The sequence below is a fragment of the Malaya genurostris genome, chromosome 1 (assembly GCF_030247185.1).
Source record: "Malaya genurostris strain Urasoe2022 chromosome 1, Malgen_1.1, whole genome shotgun sequence".
In the NCBI taxonomy this organism is placed as follows: Eukaryota; Metazoa; Arthropoda; class Insecta; order Diptera; family Culicidae; genus Malaya; species Malaya genurostris.
This window is the reverse complement of record NC_080570.1, coordinates 107,712,377-107,726,769: the sequence shown is the minus strand read 5'-3', so window position 1 is coordinate 107,726,769 and position 14,393 is coordinate 107,712,377. Positions and strand designations below refer to the sequence as shown.

Genomic DNA, 14,393 nt, shown 5'->3' with positions numbered 1-14,393 from the left:
CATCAGCGTTTTATCATAAACAGTTAATTCAAATAGGGAATTTAAATTGTGGTAAGATCGATGGTTCTCTTGTTGGTTTCCACTAGATCAATGCGGCGCCGATCTAAAATATTGAAATCGGCAGCTCTAGAACATTTCTGTATCCGTTTGCATTAACAATCAGTGGCAGCGTCACAATACATTCTGTTCAGTTTAATTAATAAACCAATGTTTTAGAATTGGAAAAATATAGAAAAAAAAACAGGTTCGTATTCCGTATTTAAATAAAAATTTCGTATCAATATTTTTTTTGCTTTTGAATTTTTATTCAATTCTATCTGTAGTTTTTTGGAAACGGATAAAAAGTTGAAATGAGTTTGTGCCATAAAGAGATCCAGAGTTCAATTCGAAACTGTTCTTAAGAACATCAGAAGTCCATTCCGATATGTTCATCGATGTCTGAATAAAACGGTGATGATGACCGGAATCAAATCCAACTCAACATTTTTTCAGCTACTTTTCAACAGACTTTACAGCATAGCTAACATTATTTTGATTATTAATCACTATCGATCCATTTTCAAACTTTGTGCTCGCTTCATCAATTGTCTTCAATAATAGTTCCTTATTCGTATTCGTATAGGAGTAATTTATTCTGAAATGCTACTTGTTATTCATCGATAATAATATATTCGGCCAATGATTGAGAGATGAAATATAAAATTCCCTTACTCGGAAAACTCATCTGTTTATATGAAATATATGAAAACTAGCTGAATTACCCAGCGTTGCTCGGATATGTTCCGTGAAGGCAAGGCCGCAGAAAGATAACCATAAGTTTTGAACCGATTGAGAGGTCAATCCGACTCACGATTGATTTTCAAAAAGGGCGTATGTATTTTTGCATTTCACAAAAATTGCCTTTTTCAAATCGTTGTAACTCAGAAAACGTTAATTGTACAAAAATGGCGTTCAGGAAGAAATTGTAGGGAATCGATTGGGCATTCTAAAAAAAATATACACTGAACAAACTTTATGATATTTTTCTCAATAATTAGAAAATAATCCGAAAAAGTTCAATAAAAAAAATTTTCGGATTATTTTGTAATTATTGAGAAAAAAAATCAATTTTTTTTTCAGTGTAAATTGTTTTTAGAGTGCCCAATCGATTCCCTACAACTTCTTCCTGAACGCCATTTTTGTACAATTAACGGTTTCCGAGTTACAACGATTTGAAAAAGGAAATTTTTGTGAAATGCAAAAATACATACGCTCTTTTTAAAAATCAGTCTTGAGTCGAATTGACCTCTCAATCGGTTCAAAACTTATGTTTTGCCATACTGAAGCCATGTGCAAAGTTTCATCCGAATCGGAGAAGGTCGAGTCTGATGATCTGCTGAGCATTTCTGCTCTCTTATGATCACCTCTGAGTAATATAGAAAGTAACTGTTCTCATCAAAAAGTATCGATTATACTTTTACCAAGCTTGGTGATGATTCGTTTAGTTGTTTCTTAGTTATACTGAAACTTACATACAGTTGAATTTTCGGACAAAATGGAATCAAATTTCTTGAAATTATTTTAAAAATTTTGCGTTTCATTAACAATAGCAATACTATCTAGCACGACATCGAAATTCTTGCCTCTCTCTTGTTTTACAAAATATGGGATATGAAAATTGATTTTCAAGACTCCCTCCTCCTAGCCTAAATTCTCTCTTGTTATCGACGAATAAGATAAATTTTGCAGTAAATCACCCTTTTAGAGGTACTTACTACAACCTCCACCTTTCTGTTCACCTCTGCAAGTTGTCAAGAAAAATTAAAAAATACCCTCATGATCCCCTCTGAAGTACAAAAAGTACCTATGAAAAGTTTGATGATAATTTGATGAGTTGTTATGGAATCATGTCGTTACAAACAATTTCACTAAGAGCTTTTTTTTTAAATAACTATTTATTGGAATATGAGTTAAAAATAAATTATTAAAATTTAAATTGGGTGTTCAGCCACAAGTGGTGACTTTCAGCCCTATTATATATATATGATTTGGTTATTACCATGAGGGCATTATTTGCTTCCGCAATTCTGAGATTTTTGTGAAGGGAAAATTCTAAACCTACTTGTATTGTGTAATGGGGAAAAGGAACTTATATACTAACTTACTAACTAATACAGAGAGCGAATCGATTCAATTGAAGATTGCATCGATTTTTGTCGGAATTTTTCACTAAGAGCTTCTTTATTTCTTATACACTTGTTATCCTTTCACGTGTATAAATATCCTTACGTTCATCTTTGGGGCAAACATTTTTCCTCAAATTCCTCCTTACTACAAACACTTACTACACCTCCCCTCTTAAAATATCCTTATAGCAACCAATGAACTGCAAGAATCAGTGTTGGTGATTGCCGAAAATTTGACGGAAGCTGCTATATTGCTATCTGTATTGTATACAACATTTTCAATCCGGTAGAAGATGCTACAAGAACTCGAGTCTCTCAATGCATGAACCGTGAGAGAATTTTGCTACATTTCTTTGCTCCATTTCATACTCAGAGTATTTTACGCCCTTAAAAAAATTTACAGTCTGATAATGATCGTTGCTGTGTGGAATTTCCCAAGAGAGAATCGCAAATTGACAATTACCGCAGAAAATCGAATCGATTATTCAACTTGATGATTCTCATACTAGGTTGCAATATTTCAAAACCCTTGTGTGGAGCATTCACATACTTTTCCATAGACACAACTTGTACAAAGGTTATATGCACATAATTAGAATAAGCGGCAATAGTAAAATGATTCTATTGCAATTATCAACTACCTGTATAGAATCGGATCGCGGAACGAGAATAAGCGACCGTTTGTTGCTTCAGAGAAGATCCCCACAGCAGTGTGCTAACCTTTGATTCTCAGAAATGTCATCGAGAGAAATTCGCTCTCGCACTGGTGTCGATTCTATGTTAAATGAGCCATGCCGGGTTTTTGTTGTTGCGATGATTTCCGTCTCTCTTTGATCCCTCTCAGCAGGCCGTTCAATTTTGTTGGTTTTTGAGCGCTTGTTGAACGACATATTGCACGAAATATTCGTTCAATTTGCTGGAACGGTTTGTTGTTGTTTTTTCTCTTGCAAAAATAGTGTGAAAATTAAGTGTTACCTTTACATAGAAAGAAAATTTGTGCAGGTATGTATTGTTAGTTTAAACAAATAAGTGGAAAAAACTGCAGAAATTCTGCAGTAAAACTAGTCCAACGGGGTCAACTCCTCATGTTAAAATGGCTCAACAATGGACCTCTGTCTGCCGGGTTTGTTGAACGAAAAAAAATGGCATTCAGTTCAACGGTCTGTTTCAAAATCGGCAAACGAAGGTCCCGTGTTGGCCTCCCGTTGAACGATTGATTTGACTTTCATTGGACCAATGCTCCAACGTATTGGACCAATGAAGGACCACCGTTGAACGTTCTTTTCTAAGTGGGATGGCACTGATTCAATCGTTGAAGAGTTGCCAGTGAACGTTCTTTGATACGATAAAAGCCATCCTTGGCAAGAATTACTTGTGCCAAGTTAGGTGGTAATATTTTCAGGTGTTCGGAGTTGTTAGATCATACACCGAAACCTCCATTTACGAACTAAACGGGGGCTCGTAAAAAGAGGTAGTTCGTAAAAAAAAGTTTACGTTATTTCGAATACACTTCGTAAAAAAAGTTTTGTGAAATAAATGTGGGAACCCTCCATCATATGGCTATTTTCGGAACGGATGTAAATGTGTAAGTGCAAGAAAACGATGCTTGCGGTCGTTTCAGAATTCAAGATAACGACTTCCTGTTTCTTGGTCTTCCTTAAAAACCCTTAAAATATGAGTATTTTCGGAACGGGATTGGTGAGTAAATGTCGAAAATCGATGTTTGAGGTTCTGAATTCCACGATGGCGACTTCAGGTTTATTGACATTCCTTGAAAACCTTGGTAGTTTTGGATCGAATTTGAAATAATAAGCATCGAAAAACAATGTTTGGGTTTTTTTAGAAATACAAGATGGCGACATCAATTTATTAGTATTCCTTGAAAGTTATTACCGCATTCCTTGAACTTGATATTCCTTGAAAACACTATACCGGAAGTCACCGCAAAGAATTTTGAAACAAGCTCAAACATCGTTTATTGGTATCCAACCTGTTCCGACAATTTCTTTATTTTCATGGTTTACGTTATATTGATCTTCGATTTCAGAACCTTCTCAAACAAGTTTTCCAACATCTACTTATGCATCCCGTTCCGAAAATACCCATATTCTAAGGGTTTTTAAGGAATATCAAGAAACCGGAAGTCGCCATATAGAATTTTAGAACCACCTCAAACATCGATTTTCGACATCTACTCATCAATCCCTTTTCGAAAATACCCACATTCTAAGGGTTTTCAAGGAATATCAAGAAACCGGAAGTCGCCGCATAGGATTTTAGAACCACCTCAAACATCGATTTTCGACATCTACTCATCAATCCCGTTCCGAAAATACCCATATTCTAAGGGTTTTTAAGGAATATCAAGAAACCGGAAGTCGCCATGTAGGATTTTAGAACCACCTCAAACATCGATTTTCGACATCTACTCATCAATCCCTTTTCGAAAATATCCACATTCTAAGGGTTTTCAAGGAATATCAAGAAACCGGAAGTCGCCATATAGGATTTTAGAACCACCTCAAACATGGTTTAACGACATCTACTCATCAATCCTGTTCCGAAAACACCCATATTCTAAGGGTTTTTAAGGAATATCAAGAAACCGGAAGTCGCCATATGAGATTTTAGAACCACCTCAAACATCGTTTTACGACATCTTCTCTCAATCCTGTTCCGAAAACCACCTCAAACATCGTTCTCCGACATCTACTCATCAATTCTGTTCCGAAAATACCCACATTCTAAGGGTTTTTATAGATTATCAAGAAACTGGAAATCGCCATATTGGATTTCAGAACCACCTCAAACATCGTTTTCCGACAAATACCCATATTGTAGGTATTCATCTACTCATCCAACCCGTTCCGAAGATACCCATATTCAGAGTTTTTAAGGAATATCAACCCGGAATCGTTTTCATTGTATGCCAAAACCTCTTTTTGCGAAGTAGGTTCGTAAAAAAGGTTTACTTTATTTGGGATTTGGTTCGTAAAAACAGTGACGTAAAAAAAGTGTTCGTAAACCGAGGTTTGGGTGTATCAACAATTTAACCTTGGCACTCCGTTGAGATGCTTGCTTCATTCCCACAATGTCATTATGATCATCTGAAGTGTAAAATATATCTGTACTCATAGCATAGCATAAGCATAGTTTTTTTTTTGTAAAAATCTATCAACTTCACGTTAAACCCCATTTTTGAAGGTACTTATGATATCTACCCTCTACAAATACCCTTAATACCATAATTGAGTTTTGCTAAAAGTATGTATAGTCATCAAGAGTATTGAATCTCGTCAAATTAGATAAATTTTGCCATGACTTTCCCTTCCCCCTTAACTATAACTTTCCCTTTAACTATAACTATGGTCTTCAAAAAGTATTGAATCTGGTCAAATTTGATAGATTTTGTCATAACCCCTCGGATAAGGGCACTTATTACGCTCCCTCTCCTATAAAAATACTCTTATGACGATCTTTGAAGAGCTAGAAGTACCTGTGCCAAATTTGGTGGCAATCCGTTCAGTAGTTCCGGAGTTATGCCGTTGCAAACATACAAACTTACATCACTCTTTACATATAAAGATTAAGTGCATCGCTTGACGCCATCGCTGCAGCAATATGCAACGCTTCGCGTATTGTCCACCGCGCATAAAACAGCCGTCGCAGTAGGCGTCATTACGAAAGCAGATAAATATTTGCTCATTGTTTGTTTGAATTGGAAAACGTCAAGATGCATAATCGTTTGCTGTCAGCGTTGGTACCGCTAGTGATCGTGGCCAGTGTTTTCGCGACGTTTACTGCTTCCGTAGGACCGGAAGCGGTTTCTAGCGACTCGGCGTGTGTGTTCCAGACCGAATCCGACACGCAATTGATGTGTTCAGACAGTCAAGTTTTTCTTGTGGCTGCTCAATGTTTAGTGACCGATTGGAGGTAAGTAGATTTTCATATATTAATTATCCACCTCAAACATCGTTTTCCGACAAATACCCATATTGTAGGTATTCATCTACTCATCCAACCCGTTCCGAAGATACCCATATTCAGAGTTTTTAAGGAATATCAACCCGGAATCGTTTTCATTGTATGCCAAAACCTCTTTTTGCGAAGTAGGTTCGTAAAAAAGGTTTACTTTATTTGGGATTTGGTTCGTAAAAACAGTGACGTAAAAAAAGTGTTCGTAAACCGAGGTTTGGGTGTATCAACAATTTAACCTTGGCACTCCGTTGAGATGCTTGCTTCATTCCCACAATGTCATTATGATCATCTGAAGTGTAAAATATATCTGTACTCATAGCATAGCATAAGCATAGTTTTTTTTTTGTAAAAATCTATCAACTTCACGTTAAACCCCATTTTTGAAGGTACTTATGATATCTACCCTCTACAAATACCCTTAATACCATAATTGAGTTTTGCTAAAAGTATGTATAGTCATCAAGAGTATTGAATCTCGTCAAATTAGATAAATTTTGCCATGACTTTCCCTTCCCCCTTAACTATAACTTTCCCTTTAACTATAACTATGGTCTTCAAAAAGTATTGAATCTGGTCAAATTTGATAGATTTTGTCATAACCCCTCGGATAAGGGCACTTATTACGCTCCCTCTCCTATAAAAATACTCTTATGACGATCTTTGAAGAGCTAGAAGTACCTGTGCCAAATTTGGTGGCAATCCGTTCAGTAGTTCCGGAGTTATGCCGTTGCAAACATACAAACTTACATCACTCTTTACATATAAAGATTAAGTGCATCGCTTGACGCCATCGCTGCAGCAATATGCAACGCTTCGCGTATTGTCCACCGCGCATAAAACAGCCGTCGCAGTAGGCGTCATTACGAAAGCAGATAAATATTTGCTCATTGTTTGTTTGAATTGGAAAACGTCAAGATGCATAATCGTTTGCTGTCAGCGTTGGTACCGCTAGTGATCGTGGCCAGTGTTTTCGCGACGTTTACTGCTTCCGTAGGACCGGAAGCGGTTTCTAGCGACTCGGCGTGTGTGTTCCAGACCGAATCCGACACGCAATTGATGTGTTCAGACAGTCAAGTTTTTCTTGTGGCTGCTCAATGTTTAGTGACCGATTGGAGGTAAGTAGATTTTCATATATTAATTATTGTAGAGTTCGATTCTCAATAGTCTTTCGGGCACTTGTGTTTTACAAGATGTGAATCGACTTCTCGTAGATATTTGAGATATACTTTTAGGAATGGATTTAGTTTATTCGGATGTGGAATTTTTGTAAAGAATTTGATGTAAACGGCGCCGGAAACTGATTTAAAGAAGATTCAAGACTATAGTTAGGATGATGGATCTGGTAACCTGAAAGGCCACTTTTTCTTCGAGATCCAAGAGGAGAAACTCCTAATCAGATTCCGTTTTTGGAGAGAATACGTCGATTCCTGAAGATACCGAATTATACAAATGTGCATGAGTACATGACAAAGTGAGTGCAGTTTTGTAAATAATTTGATTAATTTTTTGTTGCAGTTAGTTGAAATAAAGTTAAATTAAATGCTCCAAACAAGTGTGATTTTTAAATAGAAATTTCGAATCATTTGATAAACAATATATAAGGTATGTATCAGTAAGTCTATAAATGAATAAGACCGGTCTTCGTTGCACAATTCGTCGGTCTGAAGCAAATTATTATCGGTATTGCCATTCGTTGGAAATCAAGTGAATTTATTTTTATGTGGGTGTCATTTTAATTTACAAAGTGACTACTTGGATGAGCTAAATGTTTTTGTGAATATAACTTTCGAAAATTTTTGTTAGATGAGTTATTTTTTTTAACTGTTTGTGATATTTATAGTTAATAAAATCAAGTGAATGGAATTAAAATGGATGCTTTTGTGAAAAACACGTAAATGGTCCAGGAGAAGAGATCTTTGGTCAATTGTTTACTGCGTTCAATGATTTAATTAAATCTTAATTTCTGATTTCTACAACTAAAGTGGCCTAAAATCTAGACTTCTGTGCTTTTGTTTGTCATGTGTCTTAAATAATTGTGATTTGTTTAATGGAAAAAGAATACAATGGAATCAAGTTTTACAGTGTAAATTTGATAACGAAAAATATTCATCCCGAAAAGCATAAATCAATCTGAAACGATTTCGAGTGAAAAATCTTAACTTAGGATTGAATTTATGCGGAAAACAATTGCATTCGATGTCTAGTTTATAAACCAATAAGCTATATTTATACTTCGGCTGTTAAACAAATTTTGAATAGTACATTTCATCTCTTTATTACTATTGAAATATACCCACGTGTAGAGACTAATTTTTAAAATTGGTATTACAATTTCTAATGTATATTTTTCTGTTGTCTTTTCTGATAGCGTGAAGTGTTGGAGTGTAGTTGGAGTGCAGCTGGGTCCGTTCATGAGCTTTTTCGAACTGAGGTTTGAAATTGAATTCATGTTTTGCTTTGATGTAAGAACAATTGATTTGAATAACATGGTATGAAAAATCTAACATTTTTCTTTCATAACTGAGACAGGATTCATTATGCGGAAGAGAATTCTCAAACACAATCATTAGCAGGAATTCGATTCATTTAGCCAAAGCGAAAAACGGCCATACTGTTATGCCATGGAAGGAGTCGAAGCTTACCGAATATGTTGAAGTTGAAAATATACCATTTCTAGCAAGAGAATCTGATGAAGTGCTTTCAAGTAGTCCATATGAAGGAGAAGGAATATTGAAAGATTCAGTGAAGATGCCAGTTCTACCACCGGAGAAACTGTTCGCGAACATAACGACAAATTCGTCCCATCGTTTACTAGACGCAGTTTTTCAATCGCCACCAAAATCGATAACCCCAAAGCAATATGCTTTCAACCACACATTTATTACATTACCAATTTACTTGTTTATAATTTATTTTAATTTTTTATTTTTCAGTTATCTAGTTGTTATTTTAAATAAGAAACCGTTGTTGCCATCGCCGTGTGATTTAAACATTTCTACTATTTCTTCGGGTAAGAACTTGTCAGTATTGGAAATCGGAGTACTTAATCATATATTATTAAATTTGTAGATCCAGAAAAGCCAGTTACTCAACTTGTCAAGGCATTAACACTCGAAGATTCAAACCAATGTAGTATCGACAAATTCGAGGACGCACTTGACGTTATTCCGGAAAATTGGATATTCCCCGTTCCAAAACGAGCTTTGCCAACAATTGTGGAAGTTGGAGCTGCTGCAGTAAGAAAATCTGATTAATTGATATTAACTTTTTAACCACATTTTTATCATATTGAACAGGAACTATCACGCAAAGATGAAGAAAACATTGACGCAACTTTAATAACTGTGACTTCTTCCGTTCTAGAACCTGTGATTTCAGTGAGACAGTCCACTCCGTTTATATTTGCAGAATTACATCAAGAATTGGATAGGATTCTACGGGATTTACCAATCATTGAAGCAATGAAGTTCGGCATCAACATTTTGGAACGAGGGAATGCAATTATAGAAAAAAATCGAAGCCAGCAAGCGTAAATTATTTTCATTATAAAAATTACTTATTATTGAATTTCCATTATAAAATTTACTTAGTGTTCATTCAGAATTCAATTTAACTGTAATTTCCTTTATGTGATAATAAAACATAGTTATGTACATAACACCTTTAGTTTGTCATCCAAAAACTGAACCGAACTCAATTGCTGTCAAAAACGTTAATTTACAAAATCGTATATCGGTAGAGCATTTCGAATTGTCGACGATTCGGAAATAATCAACCGAATATTTCGGTTGTTTCTGTTTTCGTTGAGATTACAGTAAAATATTGCTTTTTTGGGATCTTTTATCGCCGAAATCAAAGTCATATTTCAATAGAAAATTTATTTCGATAAAATTACTCTTTCGTGGAAACAATGGCCACGAAGTACTGTTGAGTTCAAATTGATGACAGTAACCTTCTCCGTATGAAGTCGCATTTGTTGCAATAGTAAATGAAGACAAACACGAGAAAAAATCCTAAGTGCAAATGACAGTTTCTCTTTGTTGGAACCTTTTCTAATGATTATCGAGAAATATTTAACAATGTACAATCAGTCACACAATGTATAGTCCTTGAAGTTGATTTTATCGCTGTTGCCCGTACTGTGCTTATTTTTTCGATTCCTATCATCCAAGTCGCGTTCTTTCTTCAGAAATTCACGCACTATTCACCAGAGCGTACACCATCCTACACACTTTAGTAAACCTGTTTTAATCAGTGGTGTAATGATGACTTTCTCAGATTTCTTGTATTTTCATATATATCACTAGAGGATTCTGTCGAACAACTTTATTGCACGCTTGAATAAAAATTAGAACGTCTTTTTAGGTATAAACTAATATAACCTTTTGAATTTGTAAACAATTGTGTTAATTTAAATTCAAATTAAGAAGAATTTACCCTTTTATGCAGCTTCCCTCCAAGTGATGGTTTGGAATTTTAAACACACTTCACTTTCGAGTTCCGGAACCGGAAGTCGGGTCCGAATAAGAATCAATAGCAATCTACAAGATGCTACAATTCTACAAGACCTTTCATTTAAGTCAAAGTTTATGAAAATCGGTTGAACCATCGCTGAGAAAAATTAGTGAGTTCCGTTTTGAAGTTTTTGACCACTATTTCCGGAACTGGGATCTGCAAACCGGTATAGCTGAAGTTCGTACGTTTAGTAAGCAATTAACATAGCTTACAAATTGAAACATGTTTGAGCCAAATTTAGAAGAGGTTTTTCTTTTTTTGCATCGTCGCTCCAAATGACGGTTTTTACAAGCTGACTATCAATTTCGGAATTACAGCGCATAATTGCAGAAATTTTCATTTAAAAAGTGTATTTCTATACAAGACTATTTGTTTATTTGTTTATTTGGAGCAGGGAAAAGCCCGGTGGAGTTAGTTTCTGTCAAACTTGCTCTCCAACAGGCATAAAACCTCCTTATCTTTAGCATCAACAGATTACAATCATCCAAATGATACATTTCACTTAAACATAGCATTTCTAAACTAACTAAAACTAAAACTAATGAGATAGTAACCCTAGGAACAATTTTTTGATAACGTTTCGTGATAGATTAAAGTCGAATGAATTGGAACAGTGGTTGAATATGTTATTCGGCACATGCTGGTAAAAGGCTCGTTATACCCATAATTAGTTCTAGCATAGGGGGTTCTAAGAAAAGAACAGTTTCTAAGATTACGGTGATGGATATCTATTTGTAAAAGCTCTAAGAGCTCGGGGCAGTCTATTCTTGATTGGAGGAGATCAGCCACAGCCTTGCTGATGTCGCGACGGACAGATAACAAATCGAGGTCAATCAGTTTGCATCTGGCATGGTAACTTGGGAGGTTCCAAGGGTTTCTCCAAGGAAGGCGACGCAGAGCAAATCGAACAAATTTCCGTTGAATTGCTTCAAGGCGTTGGATATCGTTTTGGTAGTACGGTGACCAGACAACCGAGGCGTATTCGAGCGTAGAGCGAACTAAGGCACAATATAATGCTTTCAAGCAATGTACATCGAATTCTTTAGTAACGCGGAAAATGAATCCTAGCAGCTTGGAGGCTTTGGAGATAGTAAACTCCATGCGTTCCTTGAAATTTAACTTGGAGTCCAGGAGGACACCAAGATCCTTCACAGACGATGTACGTTCCAGAACAATTTGTGAAATATTATAGTCGAAACTGACTATAGACTGTTTGCGACTAAAAGGAGCATTTGGAGGCGTTCTATGTAAAAACGAATGAAATCCTTTGAACTAGTAATGTAATTCTTCTTTTGGGCAGGTGTTGTGAGTTGATAGGCGAAACATTTCATTTCGAAAATATGAGTAATATGAGAAAGGCATAAGAGTTGGAGGAGTAAAACAGGTCTTTTTTTCTGTCGAGTAATCCACAAAATAACATGAGGGCTCCCCCAATGAGATAACTATTGGTACAATAACCCAATTTAGATTAATAGCAAAAACGCTTTTATGATGAATTTGATTTATAGAAGTAGCAGGAGCGCACGATTGTATATGTCTCGGACGTACAGTATTCGCTGCGTTGTTGTTGTCATTCGATTTCGAATATTGTCATTATTATTATTATTTTGGAATGAACTCCATTACATTGAAATTTTAACATTCTTTCGCGCACACTTTCTGTAAAGTGGCTATGCTTTTTCTTCAACAGCAGCGCCATGTTCAACCAAAATCAAGCACCGGTAACAGACATTCGTACCTCCATAATAGTTCTGGCTTCTTCAACACGGTTGAAAAATCGTGCTGATGGACTCAGTTGTGTTTTTAAACCTGAGCTTCATTTCAATTCAATTTCGTATTCAATAGCAGCCATGGGATCATAAGACCTTTCCACTATGATTTTTTTTACTATTTAGTTATAATACTAACGTAATAGTGACCAACAGATACTAGTATTTCGAATGCTATTTGTATTAATCCCCAGTGTATCAGCTTAGGAGTCTGACTTCAAATAGCATTCGTAATACTGGAATCTGTCTGTCACTATTATGTTAGTATCATAACAAAATAATAATTTCAAATTTCATAGTGGAATTCAAGGGAATTTTCACTTTCTTTTCAAAAACGGTGCTATTAGGTTATTTGAAAGTTCACAGAACGGTTCTACACAGAACATATATATATATATATATATATATATATATATATATATATATATATATATATATATATATATATATATATATATATATATATATATATATATATATATATATATATATATATATATATATATATATATATATATATATATATATATATATATATATATATATATATATATATATATAAGCAGTTATGCATGGAACGGCTGAGGGTTTAATCTCAAAAGAGTAGTTATGAGACTATATAAATGACAAGAAAAAGTCATTATCAGTGGATTAAGAAGGGTTTTTTATATCTTCTATTTAGCCCGTTTTTTCCTAATTTTTGTATTCAAACGACCTAACAACGCTATATAACAGTTCGGCTGAAAAGTTCGTATCGTTTAATAGAAACACACATTTTTTTGCCAAAATTCGTTTTTATTATTCAACATAATTGCCATCAGAGGCGATACAGCGATTATAGCGATCTTCCAACTTTTCGATACCATTTTGGTAGTACGATTTGTCCTTTGCCTTAAAATAGGCCTCAGTTTCAGCGATTACCTCTTCATTGCTTCTAAATTTTTTACCAGCGAGCATTCTCTTGATGTCTGAGAACAGGAAAAAGTCACTGAAGGCCAAATCTGGAGAATACGGTGGATGAGGGAGCAATTCGAAGCCAAATTCGTTCAATTTCAGCATGGTTTTCATCGACCTGTGACACGGTGCATTGTCTTGATGAAACAAAGCTTTTTTCTTCTTCAAATGAGGACGTTTTATTGAAATTTCGTCCTTCAAACGCTCTAATAACGCTATATAATAATCAATGTTGATGGTTTTTCCCTTTTCAAGGTAGTCGATGAAAATTATACCATGCGAATCCTAAAATACAGACGCCATAACCTTACCGGCCGATTGTTGAGTCTTTCCACGCTTTGGGTTCGGTTCATCGCGTGCAGTCCACTCAGCTGACTGTCGATTGGACTCCGGAGTGAAGTGATGGAGCCATGTTTCGTCCATTGTTATATATCGACGAAAAAAATCAGTTTTATTTCGATATAACAGCTCCAAACACTGCTCAGAATCATCAATTCGTTGTTGTTTTTGATCGATTGTGAGCTCACGCGTCACCCATTTTGCACAAAGCTTTCTCATATCCAAATATTCGTGAATAATATGTATAACACGTTTCTGTGATATCTTTAGGGTGTCAGCTATCTCGATCAACTTCACTTTACGGTCATTGAAAATCATTTTGTGGATTTTTTTCACGTTTTCATCGGTAACAGCCTCTTTTGGACGTCCACTGCGTTCATCGTCTTCGGTGCTCATATGACCAGTACGAAATTTTGCAAACCACTTACGAATTGTTGCTTCGCCCGGTGCAGAGTCTAGATAACACTCATCAAGCCATTTTTTGGTATCGGCGGCACTTTTTTTCATCAAAAAGTAGTGTTTCATCAACACACGAAATTCCTTTTTTTCCATTTTGTTCACAATAACAAAAGTATCTTCACTCAAAATGCAATATCACACAAACTAATAATCAGACAGCTGTCAAATTTATACACGAATCTTTTGAAGGTTGGTACTAACTGAAAATGGTATG

The 14,393-nt window shown here is 35.4% G+C and overlaps 1 protein-coding gene across 1 annotated transcript; it reads left to right on the top strand.

Annotated features, from left to right (window-relative positions):
- Nucleotides 1-6,671: 6,671 nt before the first annotated feature.
- Nucleotides 6,672-9,676, top strand: LOC131427409 (uncharacterized). Its single transcript, XM_058590572.1, has 6 exons — nt 6,672-7,258; nt 7,376-7,614; nt 8,512-8,605; nt 8,673-9,153; nt 9,213-9,379; nt 9,440-9,676. Exons 2-6 carry the CDS (start codon nt 7,607-7,609, stop codon nt 9,674-9,676), a joined length of 987 nt encoding a protein of 328 aa, XP_058446555.1. The 5' UTR covers nt 6,672-7,258; nt 7,376-7,606.
- The last annotated feature ends 4,717 nt before the right edge of the window (nt 9,677-14,393 follow it).